At 39.4% G+C, this 23,178-nt stretch overlaps 1 protein-coding gene across 1 annotated transcript in view; it reads right to left on the bottom strand.

The window, feature by feature from the left end:
• Positions 1-1,974: 1,974 nt before the first annotated feature.
• The window catches only part of LOC129406440 (complement factor H-like), an 84,607-nt gene continuing 63,403 nt past the window's right edge, over positions 1,975-23,178 (bottom strand). Inside the window, exons 11-16 of the mRNA XM_055144205.1 lie at positions 21,952-22,134; positions 21,306-21,500; positions 8,505-8,681; positions 6,298-6,477; positions 2,804-2,986; positions 1,975-2,177 (exon numbers count right to left, since the gene is read on the bottom strand). Of these exons, the coding sequence (XP_055000180.1) occupies positions 1,975-2,177; positions 2,804-2,986; positions 6,298-6,477; positions 8,505-8,681; positions 21,306-21,500; positions 21,952-22,134 (1,121 nt within the window). The remainder of the gene's footprint in view (positions 2,178-2,803; positions 2,987-6,297; positions 6,478-8,504; positions 8,682-21,305; positions 21,501-21,951; positions 22,135-23,178) is intronic.

The following is a 23,178-nucleotide window of genomic DNA, read 5'->3' as shown; positions in this document are numbered from 1 at the left end:
CCACAATGTAACCCCCTCCTTTGCCTTCCACTTTCCTTGAGGGGCAGACATAGTGGTGCTACTAAATGTTGCTCAGAGTCTCCAAAGCCACTTTTCCACTTACTCTGCCAACCTTGTAACAGTTCACTTGTGGCCATGCATTGCTGTAAATCACTTGAGCTACCCTTCCAGTGCTCCTTGTCCCCAGAGTGACATTCTGCTATGTAATCCAGCTCTCTGGACCGACATCTAACAGTGCTGAGGAATAACAAGGTGATGAAGATTCGACCAGATCATGCAATGTCTTGAAATTCCTGAAATATCCCAACCATTCCTTTTCCATTCTTCCAACCATAAACACTAGATTTTATAGTTTCTAAGTTGTTTTTGTTAATAGTTTGCAAATAATCTACAAGCTTATAGTTTATAAGTCTTTTTTTACCTAATTTTGTTAATCCATCTCATGTATGAAACACATATAAGTGAAATCATGCATTACTTATCTTTCTCCATCGGATTCCATTAATAAATCATAGTCATTCATGTGCTCAAAAACGGCAATATCTCATTCTGTTAAAATAACTGTCAGTATTGCATTGAGATTAGAAACGGTATGTTACTTATCCAGAGAGTCTCTTGCCCACACACCTGACTGTCTTCCCCGGACCTATCGGAGGGGATGGGCTCCAGCTTCCCTCCCCACCCAAAGCAGAGCTCCCAGCGGCCATGCTGGAGGCTCCTCTCTACACGTTTGGACAGGCCTCATGCATGAAGGTACCGGCAGAGGAACCCAGGTGTGTGTAATCCCATTAATGGTCAACATCCATAGACTTAAAAGCAAGCTCTCAGAAGCGATATCTTGTAGCCTACTTCTCCCTCTATGAGAAACAGGCAATCTTCCAAGAGTTTCCTGCCCACATGGGACAGCCTTGCAAGCTTCCCATGGTGTATTTATATGCAAAATCCAGTAACAAAGTGGATCTCATTCCCTTGACCCTGAAGATCCCTCAGTGCAACATCGTTGGGAGGGCCAAGTCCAGATGGACTTCTAAGATCTCAGGGAAAGGACGAAATGAGATGCTACTGGGCCCGCCTGAGAAATTGGTGTTTAACGGGCTATAGTGATCGTGATGTTCCTTATCCAATCACATGTCTGTGGAAACTTCTGTTTTCCCCAGTCTACTCTTGTACATAATGATACTTTGAACATGGCAATGTTTATATTGTTCGACTTAGTGTTTGTCCCCTTTTAGTAAGTACCCAAGAGAGAATACTAGAAGAGACTTTTCATTTTCATGAATTATGACTTTTCATAATGACTACAACAATCTGCTTCTATGAAATTTCAAGTGTTACATATGATTCCTAACTCTTGTATCACAGGCTCTTTCCCAATCTTCTAATCATCAGCATTATATTAAAATTGCAATTTAGTCATGTATCAACAAAAGTGTGAAGATTATTGCATGATTTTGGAATTGGAATCTAGTCACAAATGAAGAATAGTGAGGTAGTTATATTTTGTTCTTAGCATAGACATTTAATTTAGCCCGAGTTATAAGTGTTTGTAATTGGCAGTATTTTGAAAGCATGAATATTTCTACAGTTTCTTTGAAATAGAGTCTCAGAAATCCCTGAAAGTTCTAGAAAGAGGTGAAACAATATTAGCAGAATGACAGGAGGAAGTAGGCAGAAAAGACTCTACATCAAATTTCAAAACACAGACATTTTACAAATAGGATACATACATTATTTTTTACAAACTTTCAATGTGTTACCTTTAAAAAATAATTACGGGTCTCTCAGATTAAAACTGCATCAGCCACATGATGTGTACCTAGCTTTCTAACTACGAATAAAGTTTAAACAATGAGTTGAGAAGAATGAATTACAAATGAATATTCAGAACAAATGTATATATTTTAAGTTTCTGATTGCACTAGAAATATTATTTAAAATATTAATTTATTTTTAAAATTAATATTTCTTTAAATATTAATTTAAAGCACAAGTGGGATATGCTAATTTTCCATCATGACAGGTTGTTCGAAATGTTTCATCTGGTGACGTTCTACGATATCCCCGTTTACAGTCAAATTCAACAAAGTCTCCTGACTCAGTATAAAGTTTCTTTGTATCCACCCATCGGAAGGTTATATTATGTTCATTTAAGATGTCTTCTGATATTACACAGGGACCTGAAAAGGAAAAATTATAAACTTTAAATAGTATATAAATACTACTCACAAACGTCAGACTTTCAAGCTGAGTTTCCTACACTCATCCAAGAATTTAATACCAAACTTTTGACAAACCAAAATATTGACAACCCATCATGTGAATTTAAAACGTTTAAAGTGTGAAATTAAGATTTATAATGAAAGTTTCCTAATGCCATTTATCATATTAAGAGCCCATGTTAAAAGAAGTTTCACTGTTGTGCTTCAAACAAGTATTCAAATTTTATTTTTTTATATTCATATTTTGTAGTTATGTATTCAGTAAGATTTTGTGAATCTGTGAACTTTTTTTTCGAAACATCAAATTTTCATTTACAGCCGATCATTTTCCTTGACTCCTTCGGCATATTAAAATAATTTAAAAAAAATAAATAATTAAAATAAAATACTTTCTTTTTTAGTTTTTTGGGTCACACCTGGCAATGCACAGGGGTTATTCCTGGCATTGCACTCAGGAATTACTCCTAGCATTGCTCAGGAGACCATATGGGATGCTGGGAATCATACCCGAATCGGCCACATGTAAGGTAAACGTCCTACCCATTGTACTATGGCTCCAGCCCCAGGCATATTAAAATACTTACTTATGCATTTGGGTGGTTCTGACCACTGCCCATTGCGGCATACTATAGTCCTGTGTCCTTCGAGTCTATAATAAGATTGGCACTGGTAATCAACTCTTGATTCTGGAGCATATTCCTTAAGTTGCTGTGAAATAGTATCTCCATTTGCTATAGGTGGAGGGGGACTACACTTTCCTACAGCGTCTGAAAAAAATATTTGGTTTATTGAAACTTACTGATTTCATGGTAATATCCATTACATTTACTAGGAGAGAAAGAACAAATGTTTAGGATAAAAAATAAATGGGTCAAACTATAACGTACATAATGTAAAGTGTCATAATTTTACATGATGGAAAAGATTCAATGAAGAACTTTCAATTTATAAATTGTCATGCTTATAACTGTTTCCTTTCAGCCTACATAAAAGCAGATAGAGCATTAGCGAATATGTTTGCTTTAGGGACTCTACTATTACAAGTATTTTTTCAAGGACTGGAGTGATAGTATAGAGGACAGGGTGTTTGCCTTGCACACAGCTGACCCAGGTTCAATCGCCAGCGTGCTATATGGTCCCCCCCAGTCTCTCAGGTATGGCCTAAAAAGCAGAAAAAAAAATTTATATACCAATTGTGCAGGACAAAAAACATCTCTTATAGTGGAAGTGGAGGAAAGGTGAAGGGCACCACATCATCTCGTGATTATGTGGTGAAATCTTCTCCTTAAAATTTAGTTGGTCTTTTAAGTTTTTACCACTGAAGTAGAAGTAATTCAGTGAAATAAAAAATGAAAATGGTTAGGGGAGTGCAAAACAATGTGACATCAGAGGGTTTATGGCTGGTACCAGCCTCTTTGACCCCTCCTCTGTGCCTGGGTGGACGGCAGGAAAGTGGTACAGGACCCAAGAACAAAGCAAACTCATGGGTCAAAGAGCTGAGGAGATGCAAGACCCCAGTGAAAGAAGACAGAGCTGCTGTCACCAGCATGAAGATACAGGTGTCAGGCTCTAGTCACTGCGCTCAAACCCAGAAGCCAGACTCTAGATCAAGTGTGATGGGGGACAGGAACTGGTCTTTGGACACTGGGAAATACGGGATAAACGGGTGAAGTCACGCCACAAGTAGGTAAAAGAATGAGACCAAGACGTGGGGGAAGGACCTAAACCATCCTACTTAAACTGTAATGAATGGTGATCATCAATCTAAGCCTTTGAAGGTGAATATTTCATACACTACTCAAGGATTGGCACATCTAAGAGATAATCCAATTTCACAGAATAAAATGAAGTATCTGGTTTTCATAAAAAACACTACAGTTTGCATGGGATATCTAAAATTTTACTGCTATTGATTATTCCAATTTATTTTTATTTGTACCTTCATGCGTGAGGACTGTCCAAATGTGTGGAGAGGGGCCTCAAGCAAGGTTGTGGCTAGATTCCAGTGGTATTGTAACCTATTTCTCCCAGTGGAAGAAACTAGCAAGCGTCTGAGAGTTTCCTACCCACCTGGGACAAGACAGCCTTGCAAGCTTCCCATGGTGTATTCATATGCTAAAGCCCTTAACAAGCAGGATCTCATTCCCCTGATCCTTAAAGAGCCTCCAGTGCAACATCTTTGGGAAGATAGCATGGAGAGAGGCTTCAAAAATCTCAGGGATAGGACGAATGGAGAGGTTACTGAGCCTGCTCGAGAAATCGACTATCAACGGGATTTAATGATTTGTGATTCATGATTTTTAATTGAGACACACTGATTTACAAATAATTCAGAGTAGAGTGTCAGGAATACAGTGTTCTAACATCAGTCCCACCACCAGTGTCACCTTCCTTCTCCGAGTGTCCCCACATTCCCTCCCACCATTCTGTATCCTGGACAGACACATTTTAAAATTTGGTTTCTGTGGCTTGGATCTCCTGCTGACAGCCTGGCTGGCTCTGTGGTTTAGATATGTGCCTTTAACATCATTCTGCCCCACAGACATGCCTGAGGCCCCTCAGCCTGACCAAGTAGCCAGAAAGAAGTGTTCCAGAAACCCAGATGGAAGATAACAAAAAAGAAAGAGAAACAAAAGAATAAGAAACTCACCTGATAATGAGGAACCCTGCCTCTAATAGCAGTAATTACTGATAAAAAGTCTAGTATGATAGGAAATGGGCTAAAACTGGCAAGGAGGACACAAAGACAAGATCTGTCTGTGTTCCATATTCAAGGAATTCTTCACACTTAAAAACATAAGTGGATTCAAAGAAAGGGCTTGGAAATGTATATGTACCAGGAAAAGTTATCTTGAAAAGCTAGAAGTGGCCCATGTCCTAATTTCTTCATTGGCTCTCCTGATTTCCTGGACACTCAATTCAGGAGTGCCCCATGACCTAGATCTCACACTTCTCTATAGATCTATTAATTTCCTCCATGAGCTCAGCATGACAGCAGGTCTTTAAATGTAATCCATGTACTGGAGAAGTCCCACTTCATTATACTTTCTAGGATGACTCTCTGCCTAGTCTATGCCTCCAAGTGAAGTGTTTCGACTCCAAATACACCTAAATCCTATTCACTTTACTTATTTGTTTGTTTTAGTTGGGAAAAGACACCCATCATGCTCAGGACTGACTGCTGGCTCTGTGCTCAGGGATCACCTGAGCATGCAAGCTTTGGTGACCCTAGGGGTTCCAGGTTGCAAATCTGAGTGAGCCATGTGCAAGGCAGGGACCCTACCACTATCTGTCTCCCCAGCCCCACACTTCAGCAATTTTAATACGTTTTTATTTAACTCAGGAAATAAGAGCCTGAGACCTTAAGTCTGGTACTAATTTTCTAACACTCAGATAAAATATTTCCTAAAAATCAGCTATTATTTCATAAAGATAATTTGATTTTCAACATACTCACTTTGTTAAAATATGTCATAGGATTTCCCACATATGCTTGTATGTCTGTAGCACTGTAGTACTGTTGTCTCGTTCATCGATTTGCTGAAGCGGACGACAGTAACAGCCCATAATTATCAGACTTATTGTTACCATTTTGGGTATATCGAATACACCATGGGGAGCTTGTCAGGTTCTGCTGTGCAGGCGATATACTCTCAGTAGCTTGCCAGGCTCTCCAAGAGGGATGGAGGAATCGAACCCAGGTCAGCCGCGTGCAAGGCAAATGCCCTACCCACTGTGCTATCGCTCCAGTATGTATCACTGTCACTGTCATCTGGTTGCTCGATTTGTTCAAGCGGGCACCAGTAACGTCTCTCGTTGAGAGACTTATTGTTACCGTTTTTGGCATATCCAATATGCCACAAGTAGCTTGCCATGCTCTGCCGTGCGGGCGCGATACTCTAGGTAGCTTGCCGGGCTCTCCTAGAGGGGCAGAGGATTCGAACACAGGTCGACCTCATGAAAGGGGAACGACCCATGGCTGTGCTATCACTACATATTACCCTAGCATATTTTATTATTTGCTGCTATTATCCCAAAATATGTTGGATAATAGCAAAGCGCAAGTCAGATACGCTGCCTTTACATTGAGGAGGTGTTGTCCATTTGCCATCTAAACACTGCACTTCTGCTGTGTTTCCATAGAGTTTAAAAGGCTTTTCACATTCATAACGCGCCTGCACACCAGATGGATACCTCACCATCTCATTTTGTATGATAGCATGTTCAACCCTGGGTGGAGGACTACAAGCAACACTTTCTATAGGGAAAGCAAAAAGAACCTACAGTGCAATGGCTAAGTATGAAATCTACAAATGGAATTTGAATCATAGTTTAAGGAGATTAAAAATCCAAACTTCAGGGGACTGGGGAGTAACATAGCTAATCAAATCAATTCTGTGGTTCAAATCTTTTTCTTTTTTTTTAATATTTTGGAATTGGTGTCACGCCCAGGGACTACTCCTAGTTTGCTGTCCAAGATACAGTCCTGGCCACAGATCTGACCCTCCTGCATGCAAGCTTGTTATGTGTCAAAGGGCCACAGCCCCTATTTCAATTTTTGTCTTCTATCCTTCACAGATAGTTAATAGACTCTTTAAGGAAAGTGAGTAATAAGAATTTCTCTTTGTTCCCCTTTGGTCTAATCAAATTCATGTTATTAACTATATAAATTTTAAATAAATAGATTATAAGAAATGTTATAATGAATTTATTGACATCAGAATTAGGTTTGTAATCAGTATTTTAGTGAACCATAATTTAAAGCACATACCTTAGGGACAACAGCAATGAACACAATTTAGAAGACAAACTTGAAGGAAAAGGATGACGAGAGGATTCAAACAATGTATTTGGAGATATTTAGGAAATATGTCAAGAGAATACCCATAATGTCCTTTAGTTAAATCCTAGAATAATAGAAGCATTCAAAACATATATGTCTAATAGTCTAATATAATTATTAGTAGTAGCACTGTAGCACTGTTGTTCCATTGTTCATCAATTTGCTCTAGTGGGCACCAGTAACTTCTCCATTGTGAGACTTGTTCTTATTATTTTTGGCATAGTGAATACACCACGGGTAGCTTGCCAGGCTCTGCCATGCGGGCAGGATACTCTCGATAGCCTGCCGGGCTCTCTGAGAGGGATGAAGGAATCGAACCCGGGTCAGTCGCTTGCAAGGCAAACGCCTTACTCGCTGTGCTATCACTCCAGTCCATAATTATAATTTTTATTATAATTTCCAAAATACCAACATACTGACTTAACTGTATCAAATGATTTGTTACACATTTATCCAAAGTACAACATGGATATGGTGATATTGAAGACCTAAATATGTATGAATACATGTATTATTGAGGTCATACTTCTTATATTCAAATTCTTTTCTGCCAACATAGATCAGCACCAAAACATGTGTGTATATGCATGTGTATGTGTATACTGTCTGTGATAATCTGTTAGCTTTAATAAAATACTTATTAATATTTTTTAATAAAGAAATCATAGAAATGTGCATACTACTAAATTTGATGAGCTATTTAAGAAATAGGAAACATCGAATGGCAAATGTATATTAGAAGTAGAAATGTTATATTAGAAGTACAAATATTACAAAGAGGATTGGAGGGGCTGGAGAGATAGCACAGCGGGTAGAGCGTTTGCCTTGCACACGGCCGACCCAGGTTCAAATCCCAGCATCCCATATGGCCCCCTGAGCACCGCCAGGGGTAATTCCTGAGTGCAGAGCCAGGAGTAACCCCTGTGCATCGCCAGGTGTGACCCAAAAAGCAAAAAAAAAAAGAAAGAGGATTGGAGACAGGGTGAAAAAGAAAGAGAGAAAGACAAAGAGAGAAAGAGAAAAAGAGAAAGAGAGAGAAAGAAGAAAAGTGCTTGCCATAGACACAGTGGGGGTGGAAGAACGAAAGAGGAAAACTGGGGACCTTGGTGGTGGGAAATGTACACTGGTAGAGGGATGAGTGTTGGACCAGTGTATGACTGAAAGCCAATTGCGAACACCTTTGTAACTGTGTACCTCACTGTAAAGTAAAATGTGTATTGGAGAGGGAGGATGTTGAAACCTTAACAAAGGTGATGTGAAAATGTCATAATTTAGCTCACGTTGTCAATTTTTATCCCTGGGGAAAATACTTCTACCAATTTCAAGAACTTCTCAGAGATAGTTTTATAAATTTTAGAATTACTACTTAGATTAATATTTCTATTATCTAAGTTCTGAATTAAAGATATCTGTCAGCCTTAGAAGAATATAGTACACTATACCTATGCATTCTGGTGGACTGGACCATTTTCCTCCTAAACATGTTGCGATTGCAGATCCATCAATTCTATAACCGTCAGCGCAGCTGTACATAACTTCTTCTCCGTATTGGTAACCATCTCCGTTGTGTAACTGAGGTATACCATGGGAAATCTGAGGTGGAGTTCCACAAGGAAGTCCTGAAAAAAAAAATAATGAGCCCTCTCCCTCCCCGACCTTCCCTGCCTGCTCACTGCTCCAGCAGCTCCCAGACCGATCTCCAGCCAGTGTCCAGTAGCAAAAGGGACGTGGCCTCTTTGCTAGTGGGCGTGGCCCCTCTTCGGTGGGCGTGGTCGCCAGGAGCGGTGGCCGCTTACTTGGCCTCAGTTATTTTCCTCTTTACTAGTATAATTGAGAGACATCACAATCCCCATTAACTTACTCTGTGGAGATCTCCCCAGTTACCTCAAACACAAAAGACTAAATTAACCACTAGCCTACTCCAATTGCACCAAAATATCGAAAACTCAGGAAAAGAGAGATTAGCTTTAGTGAACTGGAAGGTCCCGCCTCCATACAACCGTGAGAGCATGAAGAAACAGCACAAATCCCCACAGCAAGGAGAAGATGAAGAAAAGAGTCCAGAAACCTCTGCAGGAGTTTCCCACAAATGTGATCTCTATGATAAAGAATTCAGAGAAGAAATTCTGAGAATTTTCATCGAACTTAAAGAAACGGTGGAGCAGTCAGCGAAGAAATTACGGCAAGAAATGAGAGCAGAAATAGGAAGGCTACATTCAGAAATGTCACGAATAAAAGACACTGTAGACAAAATTAAAAACACAGTTGGAGCCCTCAACAGTAGAATGGCTGCAGCTGAAGAGAGAATTAGTGACCTTGAAGATGAGCAACAGAAATCCCAAAGGCTACAAAAAACAATAGGAAAAGATTTTAAAATTGCTCTAAAGCGAATCAGAGACCTAGGGGATGATGCCAAGAGGAATAACATAAGAATAATTGGAGTTCCAGAAGGACAGGGAGGCAACCCTAATGAGAAAGCCACAGTTAAAGAAATCATTGCTGAAAACTTCCCAGAGCTGGATAAGGCAGATGTTTCAGATCCTAGGAGCCAGAAGGGTGCCAGCTAGAAGGGACCCTAATAAAAAGACACCAAGACATATCTTAGTCAGAATGATGGATGCCATGGATAGGGATACAATACTGCAAGCAGCAAGGTCAAAAAAAGAAATCACATACAAAGGAGCACCCCTTAGATTCACAGCAGACTTATCAGAGGAAACCCTCCAAGCCAGAAGACAATGGTGGGATATAGTGAAAAAACTCAATGAAATGAACGCCTCACCAAGAATACTTTATCCGGCTAAGCTCTCACTCAAACTCGAAGGAACCATACACAATTTCATGGATAAACAACAATAAGGAATTTCATGGACTCAAAACCAAGCTTAAAAGAAGGACTAAAGGGGTACAGGAAAAATCCTACAAGAAAAACAAACCCCACAGAAAGATGACACAAAATCCCATGACAATAATCTCTCTCAATGTCAATGGCCTAAATGCACCAATTAAAAGACAAAGAGTGGCAAAATGGATTCAGAAACAAAACCCAACATTCTGCTGCCTACAGGAAACACACCTGAACAGTCAGAGCAAACACAGACTCAAAGTCAAAGGATGGAAAACTATCCTGCAAGCAAACAACTCCCTCAAAAAAGCTGGGGTGGCTATACTAGTTTCCAACAACATAGATTTCAGGTTGAAAAAGATTAGAAGGGACAGCGAAGGTCACTTCCTATTTATCAAGGGATATGTACAACAGGAAGAAATCACACTCTTAAATTTATACGCACCTAATAAGCAACGAGCTAAATACTTAAAACAAGTTTTAACAGACTTTAAGGAGGACATTGCTAGCAACACAATAGCAGTTGGAGACTTCAACACTGCCTTATCACCTCTGAATAGATCGACAAGAATAAAACTCACCAAGGAAATACTGAAATTGCAGGAAAAAAATAGAAGAGAGAGGCCTAATAGACCTATACAGGGCTTTACACCCAAAAAAGAAAGAATGCACATTCTTTACCAGTGCACATGGAACATTTTCTAAAATAGACCATGTACTGGGCCACAAAACATACCTCAATAGAATCGGAAAAATAGAAATTGCACCAACAACCTTCTGAGACCATGATGTGCTGAAGATAGAAGCTAATCAAACACAGACACAGAGAATCAAAGCAAACACCTGGAAATTAAACAGCTCAGTGTTGAACAATGAGTGAGTCAGGAAGGAAATCAGGAAGAAATCAAGAGATACCTTGAAACAAATGAAAATGAAGACAGGAGCTACCAAAACCTATGGGATGCAGCTAAAGCTGTGTTAAGGGGAAATTTTATTGCTCTGCAAGCGTTCCTTAGGCTGGAAGAAAGGGCCTATACAGATAGCTTAGCTTGACTTCACAGCTCAAGGTCTTAGAAAAGGGCCAGAAAAAGGAAGCTAAACCAGAACGAAGGAAGGAAATAATAAAAATTAGAGCAGAAATTAATGACATGGAAACCCAGAAAACAATCTGAAAGGTCAGTGAAAGCAAGAGCTGGTTCTTTGAGAAAATAAACAAGAGTGATAAACCGCTAGCAAGACTCACAAAGAAAGAGCGAGAGAGAACACTAATAAACTGAATCAGAAATGAAAAAGGGGGCATCACAACAGAAATTCAAAAGATTATCAGATACTACTTTGAAAATCTATATGCCACAAAACAATAGAACCAAAAAGAAATGGATGAATTCCTTGACTCCTACAATCTCACAAGACTGAAACAAGAAGACTTGGAATTTCTGAATAGTCCCATTAATATCAAGGAAATTGAAACTGTAATCAAAAGTCTACCCAAAAACAAAAGCCCAGGTAGAGATGGATTCACTGGCGAATTCATCCAAACATTTAAAAAAGATTAGTTGCCAATACTCCTCAAGCTTTTCCAGGAAATTGAAAAATCAGGAACTCTCCCAAACAGTTTCTATGAGGTACATATCTCCCTAATACCAAAAGCAAACAAAGACACCACTAAGAAAGAAAATTATAGACCAATATCCCTGATGAACACCGATGCAAAGATCCTCAACAAAATATTAGCAAATAGGATCCAACAACTCAACAAAAAGATCATACACCATGACCAAATGGGATTCATCCCAGGGATGCAAGGATGGTTTAACATTTGGAAATCAATCAACATAATCCATCATATAAACAAAAGTAAAGATAAAAACCATATGAATATAACAATTTATGCAGAGAAATCATTTGACAAGATCCAACATCCATTCATGATGAAAACCCTCACCAAAATGGGTTTTGGAGGAACTTTCTTCAAGATAGTCGAAGTCATCTACCATAAGCCTATGGCAAGCATTTTCCTCAATGGGGAAAAACTAAGGGCCTCTCCTCTAAGATCAGGCACAAGACAAGAATGCCCACTCTCACCACTTGTGTTCAATATAGTCCTAAAGTACTTTCGATAGCTGTTAGACAACAAAAATATACCAAGGGCATCCAGATAGGAAAGGAAGAAATCAAACTCTCACTATTTGTAGAAGACATGATACTATATATAGAGAAGCCAAAATCCTCTACTAAGAAACTCTTAGAAATAATAGACTTGTACAGTAAAGTTGCAAGCTATAAAATCAATACCCAAAAATCCATGGCATTCCTATTTGCAAACAATGAGACAGAGAAAAGGGACATTAAAAAAAGCAATCCCAGTCACAATTGTGCCCCAGAAAATCAAGTACCTCGGAATCAGCTTAACTAAGGAAGTAAAAGATCTCTACAAAGAAAACTACAAGACACTACTCCATGAAAAAAAAGCGGATGTAAGGAAATGGAAACATATACCCTGCTCATGGTTAGGGAGAATCAACATTGTCAAAATGGCAATACTCCCAAAAGCATTGTACAGATTCAACACGATCCCTATAAGGATACCCATGACATTCTTCAAAGAAATGGATCAAGCAATCCCGAAATTCATATGGAACAACAAACACCCATGGATTGCTAAAACAATTCTTGGGAAAAAGATGATGGGAGGCATCACCCTCCCCAACCTCAAACTTTACTATAAAGCGGTAATAAAGCAGCATGGTACTGGAACAAAGGCAGAGCCTCAGACCAGTGGAACAGGGTGGAATATCCCTACACACAACCCCAAATGTATGACCATCTAATCTTTGATAAAGGAGCAAGAAATGTGAAATGGAGCAAGGAAAGCCTCTTTAACAAATGGTGCTGGCACAACTGGACAACCACATGCAAAAGAATGGGTTTAATCCTCGCCCTGACACCATGCACAAAAATCAGACCAAAATGGATTAAGGACCTCAACATCAGACTTCAAGCTATAAGGTACATTGAAGACAAGGTTGGCAAAACCCTCCATGATATTGAAGCTAACAGTTTCTTCAAAGATGACACGCAACTGACCAACAAAGAGGAAACAGAGATAAACAAATGGGACTACATTAAACTAAGAAGCTTCTGCACTGCAAAAGACACAGTGACCAGAATCCAAAGACAGTCTACAGAATGGGAAAGGATATTCACCCAATAGCCATCAGATAAGGGGTTGATATCAAGGGTATATAAGGCACTGGTTGAACTCTACAAGAAGAAAACATCCAACCCCCTCAGATAATGGGGTGAAGATATGAACAGAAACTTTCCCAAGGAAGAGATACAAATGGCCAAAAGGCACATGATAAAGTGCGCTACATCACTAATCATCAGGGAGATTCACATCAAAACAACCATGAGATACCACCTCACACCACAGAGACTGGCACACATCCAAATGAACAAAAGCAAACGCTGTTGGAGAGGATGTGGGGAGAAAGGGACCCTTCTACACTGCTGGTGGGAATGCCGACTGGTTCAGCCCTTTTGGAGAACAATATGGACTCTTCTCAGAAAGTTAGAAATTGAGCTCCCATTTTACCCAGTAATACCACTACTGGGAATATACCCCGGAGAAGCAAAAAAGTATAGTCGAAGTGACATCTGCATTTATATGTTCATCGCAGCACTGTTTACAACAGCCAGAATCTCAAAAAAACCCGAGTGCCCAAGAACAGATGACTGGTTAAAGAAACTCTGGTACATCTATACAATAGAATAGTATGCAGCCGTTAGTAAACATGAAGTCATGAACTTTACATATAAATGCAACAACATGGAAAGTATCATGGTAAGTGAAATGAATCAGAAACAGAGAGACAGACATAGAAAGATTGCACTCATCTGTGGAATATAAAATAACAGAGTAGGAGACTAATATCCAAGAATAGTAGAAATAAGTACCAAGAGGTTGGCTCCATGGCTTGGAAGCTGGTCTCATATGCTGCGGGAAAAGTCAGCTCAGATAGAGAAGGGAACACCAAGTAAAATGTGGTTGTAGTTCCTGCCCAGGAAGGGAGATGTGTGCTGAAAGTAGACTAGAGACTGAACACAATGACCACTCAATAGCCCTATTGCAAACCACAACACCTAATTGGAGAGAGAGAGATCAAAAGGGATTATCCTGCCACAGAGGCAGAGTGGAGTGTGGAGAGATGTGATGGGGGGGAAGGATACTGGGTTTATTGATGATGGAGAACGGGCACTGGTGGAAGGATTTGTGTGTGAACATTTTATGAGAAAAAAATAAGTTCTAACATGTGTGAATCTGTATCTGTACCCTCATGGTGATTCACTAATTAAAAAATAAAATAAATTTAAAAAAAGAAAAAAAAAAGGAAAGAATGACTCTATATTTGCCTAACTTTGAAATTTGTTGATTTTATTAACTGATAATGAAATTTAATATGTAGTTTTAACACTTAACAATTTGAGTTTCTTTTTATTTAATTAATATCTGGTTTGGGGACCACAAGTGGCAGTGCTCAGGGCTTTCTCCTGGCTCTACACTCAGGAATCACTCCTCATGAACTGGGAGCACTGCATGTGGTATTGGGATTGAACCCAGGTCGGCAGACTGCAAAGCAAACGTTTTGTGCTTTTGCTCAATAACCAAATTTTATTTAATACTAAACCACAACTCAGGAGCTGAGATGATATCACATAGAAGGTTCACATATAGGTCCTCAAATCAGCCTCCTAGCATGTAGCCAGATGTTAATCTGAGCAAAAACTTGTAGCTAAGAATGTATATATCTACATATGTATATAGATATGAGAATGTATATATCATAATGTATATAGGAGAAACTATAAATTCTTTCCTAACCAATAAATAACAGAAAAAGGGAAACACAATAGGAATTAACCATCTTAACAAATGTACCTTATAGTGTAAAAAATTGGGACAATGTAGGGAAATAATATAAAAACCTGGCTGAGGGCCCACTGCTCCGCTCCCCTTTTCAGGTTAGTGGAGGGAACGGGCCCCATCACATCTGCGCCTGCACCTCCCCCCCCTCCGCGCCGTCTTCCTCGGACCCTGGCTCCACCCTTTCTGAGCAACGCCCATCTAGACCCTCATCACCTTCCAGCGCCAGCCCACTGCTCCACTCCCCTTTTCAGGTTAGTGGAGTGAATGGGCGGCATCCCATCTGCGCCTGCACCTCCCCACCCCCTGAGGTGACCCCAGCACATTGTGTTAGTGGGTGTGGCCTCAACAAAAGTGGGCGTAGCTTCAACAAAGTGGGCGTGGCCTCCTCCGGAGCGGCGGCCGCTAATGCGGCCAGTTATATTTTTTCAAATACCAAGCAATTATTTGGTACTTCCAATATTCATCACCTATATCCCTGATTATCATCTTCGAGGGCCTCAAAATACTTCCTAAATGACTTCCTAGCTAATTCCAAATTTCAAAAACTACCAATGAGTAGAAGCAGCTATTCAAGCCAAACCTAACGGACCTCACTCTCAAAAAGCATTGCTTGAACTTTCACATAAATAATAGAGGAACATCAGAGAGGGACATCTTCTAGAGGGAGTACAGAAGAAATTGATCACCACTGACCAAGCCCATTCAGAATCCTTTTTCACAACCAGAGGTGAACTTCAAGGCCTCTTTGCCATACTACCACAGCAATATGAAGAAACAGCGAAAATCCCCGCCACAAGGGGAGGACGAAGAAAAGAGTCTTGATGCATCACTAGACCTTACCTACAAACTGGAGCTGTCCGATAAAGAATTCAGAGATGAAATCCTCAAGATGTTCAATCAACTCAATCGAAAGTTTGACAAGGTATTCGTTACATTAAAGGCAGACCTCACAGAAACGATACAGCAGACAGCTGAGAAATTACGGGAAGAAATGAGAACAGAAAGAAAAAAACTACAGAAGGAAATGTCACAAATCAAGGATTCCGTAGATGAATTAAAAAACTCAGTGGGTGCCCTCAACAATAGAATGACTGCAGCAGAGGACAGAATCAGTGAGCTTGAAGATCAGCTCCAGGAAGCCTATAGGCAACAACAATCAATGGGGAGAGAGAGACCTCAAAATAGCTCTAGGGAGAATTAGAGTCCTAGGGGATGAATTCAAGAGGAACAACTTTAGAATCATTGGACTACCAGAACCACAGGGAACCAACCCCAATGAAAAGCCACAGTCAAAAAAAATCATTGTTGAAAAGTTCCCAGAGCTGGACAATGCAGACATCCAGATTCAAGGAGCCAGAAGGGTACCAGCTAAAAGAGACCCTAACAGAAAAACTCCAAGACATATCATAGTTAGGATGATGCACGTAACAGATAGAGACACATTACTGCAAGCCACAAGGTCGAAGAAGGAAATCACATACAATGGAGCACCTCTTAGGTTCACAGCAGACCTATCGGAGGAAACCCTTCAAGCTTGAAGGCAGTGGTGGGATATAGTGAAAAAACTCAATGAGATGAATGCTTCACCAAGAATACTTTATCCGGCCAAACTCTCATTCAAACTCAAAGGAATTATACACTATTTTGGGGATAAACAACAACTCAGGAACTTCATAGACTCTAAACCAAACCTAAAAGAAGGTCTAAAGAGGCTACTATAAGACAAGAAAAACCCCTACAAGCACAACAAATATTTACACAAAGATGGCACAAATCCCTATGACAATAATCTCTCTCTATGTCAATGGTCTTAATTCACCAATTAAGAGACACAGACTGGCAAAATGGATGCAGAGACTCAACCCAGCATTCTGGTGCCTGCAAGAAACACATCTGAATAGCCAGAACAAACACAGACTCAAAGTCAAAGGATAGAAAACAATTCTGCAAGCAAACAACTCCCTTAAAAAAGCTGGGGTGGCTTTACTAGTATCAGACAACATAGACTTCAGGTTGAAAAAGATTAGAAGGGATAGTGAAGGACACTTTTTATTAATCAAGGGATATGTACAGCAGGAAGAAATCACACTCCTAAACGTGTATGCACCCAATGAGGGACAAGTTAAATACCTACAATAGCTGCTAACAGACCTTAAGAAGGACATTGTCGGCAACACAATAGTAGTTGGAGACTTCAACACCGCCCTATCACCTCTGGACAGATCAAGAAGATTAAAACTCACCAAGGAAATAATGGCTTTGAAGGAAGAAATAGAAGAGAGAGGGCTAATAGATCTATACAGGGCTCTATATCCAAAAAAAAGGGAATACACATTCTTTTCCAGCGCACATGGAACATTTTCCAGAATAGACCATGCGCTGGGCCACGCAACATACCTCAACAGAATCAACAAAATAGACATTGTACCAGCTATCTTTTCAGACCATGATACACTGAAGATAAAAGTTAATCATGGACAGATGCAGAAAATTAAATCTGGAAATTAAAAATTAAAACCTGGAAATTAAATAGCACGATGTTGAACAATGAGTGAGTCAGGAAGGAAATCAAGGAGGAAATCAAAAGGTACCTGGAAACAAATGAGAATGAAGACACGAGCTACCAGAACCTGTGGCACACAGCTAAAGCCGTTTTAAGGGGAAAATTTATAGCTCTGCAAGCATATCTCAGGAAGGAAGAAAGGGCCCGCATAAATAACTTGACTTCACAGCTCAAGACCTTAGAAAAGGACCAACAAAAGGAGCCCAAACCAGGCAGAAGGAAGGAGATAATAAAACTTAGAGCAGAAATTAATGACATGGAAACCCAAAAGACAATTTGAAAGATCAATGAAACCAAGAGCTGGTTCTTTGAGAAAATAAATAAGATTGATAAAGCACTAGCAAGACTCACAAAGAAAGAGAGAGAGAGAACACTTATAAGTCGAATCAGAAATGAAAAGGGGGACATCACAACATAAAACCAATGAAATTCAAAAGATCATCAGAGACTACTTTGAAAATCTGTATGCCACAAAACAAGAGAACCTAGAAGAAATGGATAAATTCCTGGATTCCTATAATCTCCCAAGGCTGAACCAAGAAGACCTGGAGTTCCTGAATAGTCCTATTAACATCAAGGAAATTGAAATGGTAATCAAAAGTCTTCCCAAAAACAAAAGCACAGGCCGAGACGGATTCACTAGCAAATTCTTCCAAACATTTAAAGAGGACCTATTGCCAGTACTTCTCAAGCTTTACCAGGAAATTGAAGAAACAGAAACCCTCCCAAACAGTTTCTATGAGGCTTACATCTCCCTAATACCGAAAGCAAACAAGGACACCACAAAAAAAGAAAATTACAGGCCAATATCCCTGATGAACACAGATGCGAAGATCCTCAACAAAATATTAGCAAACAGAATTCAACGACTCATCAAAAAGATCATACACCACGACCAAGTGGGATTCATCCCGGGGATGCAAGTATGGTTTAACATTCGGAAATCAATCAACATAATCCATCATATCAACAAAAGAAAAGATAAAAATCATATAATCATATCAATAGATGCAGAGACAGCATTTGACAAGATCCAGCACCCCTTTATGATGAAAACTCTCTCCAAAATGGGTATAGAAGGGACCTTCCTCAATATAGTCAAAGCCATCTACCACAAGCCTACGGCAAGCATCATACTCAATGGGGAAAAACTAAGACCCTTCCCTCTGAGAACAGGGACAAGACAAGGATGCCCACTCTTTCCTCTTCTGTTCAATATAGTACTGGAAGCACTTGCAATAGCGATTAGGCAAGAAAAAGATATTAAGGGCATTCAGGTAGGAAAGGAAGAAATCAAGCTCTCACTATTGGCTGATGATAATGATGTTATACTTAGAAAACCCTAAAACCTCTACCAAGAAACTCCTAGAAACAATAGACTAATATAGTAAAGTTGCAGGCTATAAAATCAATACCCAAAAGTCCATGGCTTTCTTATATGCAAATAGTGAGAGAGAAGAAAGCGACATGATAAAAGCTATCCCGTTCACAATTGTGCCTCAGAAAATCAAATACCTCGGAATCAGCTTAATTAAGGAGGTAAAAGACTTGTATAATGAAAACTACAAAACGCTACTTCAGGAAATAAAAGAAGACATGAGGAAATGGAAAAATATCCCCTGCTCATGGATTGGAAGAATTAATATTGTCAAAATGGCAATTCTCCCCAAAGCATTGTACAAATTCAATGCGATCCCTATACGGATACCCTTGTCATTCTTCAAAGAAATGGAGCAAGCGCTCCTGAAATTCATATGGAACAATAAGCCTGCACGAATACCTAAAGCAATTCTTGGGGAAAAGAAAATGGGAGGAATCAACATCCCCAACTTCCAACTCCACTACAAAGCGGTAGTCATTAAAACAGCTTGGTACTGGAACAAAGGCAGAGCGGCAGACCGATGGAACAGGGTTGAATACTCTGACACATGCCCCCAAATATATGACAATCTAATCTTTGATAGGGAGCGAAAAAGGTGAAGTGGAGCAAGGAAAGCACATTTAACAAATTGTGCTGGCAAAACTGGACAGCTACATGCAAAAAAATGGGCTTAGACCTCCACCTATCACCATGTACAAAAGTCAGATCAAAATGGACTAAGGACCTCAACATCAGACCAGAATCCCTAAGGTACATTGAAGACAAGGTCGGCAAAACCCTCCATGACATTGAAGCCAAAGGTATCTTCAAAGCTGACACGCCACTGGCCAAGCAAGTGAAAACAGAGATAAATAAATGGGACTATCTCAAACTAAGAAGCTTCTGCACCTCAAGAGAAACAGTGACCAAAGTACAAAGACAATCTACAGAATGGGAAAGGATATTTATGCAGTACCCATCTGATAAAGGGTTGATAACAAGGATATACAATGCCCTGGTTGAACTCCACAAGAAGAAAACTGCCAACCCGATCAAAAAATGGGGTGATGAAATGAACAGAAACTTTCCTAAAGAAGGAATCCGAATGGCTCAGAGGCACATGAGAAAATGTTCCACATCACTAATCATCAGGAAAATGCAGATCAAAACAACCATGAGATATCATCTCACACCACAGAGACTGGCCCACATCCTGTGGGCAACCGGTGTTGGCGTGGATGCGGGGAGAAAAGGACTCTTCTTCACTGCTGGTGGGAATGCCGACTGGTTCAGCCCTTTTATAAAACAATATGGACGATTCTCAAAATTTAGAAATTGAGCTTCCATTTGACCCAGCAATACCACTCCTGGGAATATATCCCGAAGAGGCAAAACGGTATAGTAGAGATGGCATATGTATTTCTATGTTCATTGCAGCACTGTTTACAATAGCCAGAATCTGGAAAAAAACAGAGTGCCCCAAAACAGATGACTGGTTAAAGAAACCCTGATACATCTACACAATGGAATACTATGTAGCCGTCAGAAAACATGAAGTCAGGAAATTTGCATATAAATAGATCAACATGCAGAGTATCATGTTGAGTGAAATGAGTCAAAAAGAAAGAGACAGACATAGAAAGATTGCACTCATATGTGGAATATAATGTAACTGAGAAGTACAAGTTGGCAACAATGCAACTTCTGGCAGATATCTCTCTGGACTTAGTTACTAAAATACAGAAAACCAAAACCGAGAGGCCGCTAAGTGTGCTCACTCGACCTCATACCTCTTCATCCTCAGTAATGGAAAACAAATTATCTAATGCTTCCTTTTCAGCAGGTCTGACTTTAGGGGAGAGACTCTCCAAACAATAATATTGAGTTTTGTTGAAATATTGTATGTAATCAAAGTGAAAGTAAAGTGAAATTTATTAGTTACACAGGCAGGGAAATAAGGGGGGGGGGCTAGGGGCTTGGGGAGGTTAGGGGTGTGGTGGTGCAGGGTGGAGCTATACTGGGATTCTTGGTGGTGGAATATGTGCACTGGTGAAGGGATGGGTATTCAAGCATTGTATAACTGAGATTTAAACCTGAAAACTTTGTAACTTTCCACATGGTGACTCAATAAAAAAATTTAAAATAAAATAAAATAAAATAAAAAATAAAATTATAATTAGTGATTTAAAAAAGAAACATGACTGAAAAGTAATCACTACATTCAAACAAAACACTGCATAGTTCCCATAAGTTATGTGTATTCAGAAGCACTGTATATGAAGTGGTAAACTTAATTTCACTCTATACTGAGTTACAATACAAAAATTGCCAGAATTACAATTGATATTTATAATGAGCCTATGTGGTTGCCAATAGTAGATGATTTGATCATACCAAAATTCTTTGCTAGAGTGCAAAAATCCATTCTAACATGTCAAAGAATATAAATTTATAAATCAGAATAGTTCTCCCATATTATTTTGATGGGAAATGATTCTTTTTACAAATTTAACTGAAAAAAAATTAGTTGTTGCACTATGCTCACCTACACACCGAGGTGGAATACTCCATTCTCCCAGGGAGCACGTTATCTTGTTGTCTTCTTCAAATATCTTAAAGCCAGCTTGACAAGTGTAATTCAGTATGGTGCCATGTGGGTAAACTTCGGGCCCCAGTGAAGACCTAGCTGATGTAGTGCTTCCATGTTCAATCTGAGGTGGCTGAGAACATGGAAGTTTTTCTGGAGGAACAACAGAGATCCAAAAGAAAATGTGTTGTATAACTTTGGTATCAATTAAAATATGAAATTGAAAAAATCAATCCAACAATGGCATTTCATCTGAGAGAAACGTCAACAAAAATAAATTACAAGGTCAAAAAACATGAAGCTTGCATGATTAGATATCCTTAGCAAATCTCCCATATATGTTCAACTTGCCCCAACCGACTTCTCCAATTTTTTTTTCATGAGGAGTAAAAATAGTCATAAGTAAAACTTGTAGCTGTTTTACATAGAAACCTCCATTTTTTCCCTTTAGTTTCTCTGGACAAATAGAAAAATTTTAATTGATCTGTTTGCTTGTATTGGTAATTTGCTATTTTAAGAGAAAGTAAATGAACAAGTTTCACTACTTTCATTTAAACAAACCAACCGTTTTGGGAATAGTTGTTGCAAACTAGATAATACTGACCTACACAGCGTGGTATTGACTGCCAGGTTCCATTTTTGCACTCCATTTCTTCTGATTCCTGCATTACATAATTTTCTTGGCAGAGAATTGATATTCTTTCTCCATCCCGGTAATTGACTGTGGTCGTCATAATTTGACTATTGGGAATCTGAGGTGGAGGTGGGCAGACCTGTATTGTTTGACCTAAAATTATTAAAATTAAATTTCTTGATAAAAATCAGGTTAAAAGAATACAAAACTAATTTAAGAAATGCAAAATTCAGTAATAAAGTATCATAATTTTTATGTGATTATATGCTCTATGTATAATATGTCGTGATTTTGGAGATTTTCAGTGTTTTGTTTTTGTCAATCAGGTCACACCCAGAGATGCACAGGTGTTACTCCTTGCTCTGCACTCAGGAATTACTCCTGGTGTTGTCGGAGGAACATATGGGATGCTGGGAATCAAACCCGGGTCAGCCTCGTGCAAGGCAAACACCCTACCCACTGTGCTATCACTCCAGCCCCTGGAGTTTTGTACTTTTATAGCATTGTGGGCAGATTTAATAATCTTCAAATTTTTTAAATTTCATACCTATTACAGATTCTTTCATAGACACTAAATATTGATCTAGGGTTTTTAAACAAATCTATATACATATATGACTACAACAATGCTTAAGGATTGGATTAAAACCATCTTAAAGGTGGGGGAAAGAATAAGTCAAAGGACTGGAGTTCATGCTGCTTTGGGAAGGCCAAGGTTCACTCCTTGGCACCACATAGTCTCCTGAGCACATTTAGGAGCAACTGCTAACACACAGGACCCGGGAATCGTCCCTGAGCCCCTCTGGGTGTGGGCCAAAAGCAACTTTTTTAAATTTTGCTTTTTCTTTTTTTTTGGGGGGGGTCACACCCAGCATTGCTCAGGGGTTACTCCTGGCTCTGCATTCAGTAATTACTCCTGGTGGTGCTTGGGAGACCATATGAAATGCTGGGAATCGAATCCGGGTCAGCCACGTGCAAGGATTTGTCCTACATACACCCTACCTGCTGTGCTATCACTCCAGCCCTACCAAAAGTAACTTTTTAAAAGAACAAAAACTTTTCAATATAGTCTACCAAGAGATGCTGATTTATCAGGGAAAGAATCTATTTAGAAGATAACAAAACATACAAACAAGTTTTTGGCCAAGATAAGAAGGAAATATGATCCCTAGTTATAAGATTAAAAATGTAAAACTT

Source organism: Sorex araneus, chromosome 7 (assembly GCF_027595985.1).
Source record: "Sorex araneus isolate mSorAra2 chromosome 7, mSorAra2.pri, whole genome shotgun sequence".
In the NCBI taxonomy this organism is placed as follows: domain Eukaryota; kingdom Metazoa; phylum Chordata; class Mammalia; order Eulipotyphla; family Soricidae; genus Sorex; species Sorex araneus.
This window is presented reverse-complemented; position numbering and strand designations above follow the sequence as displayed.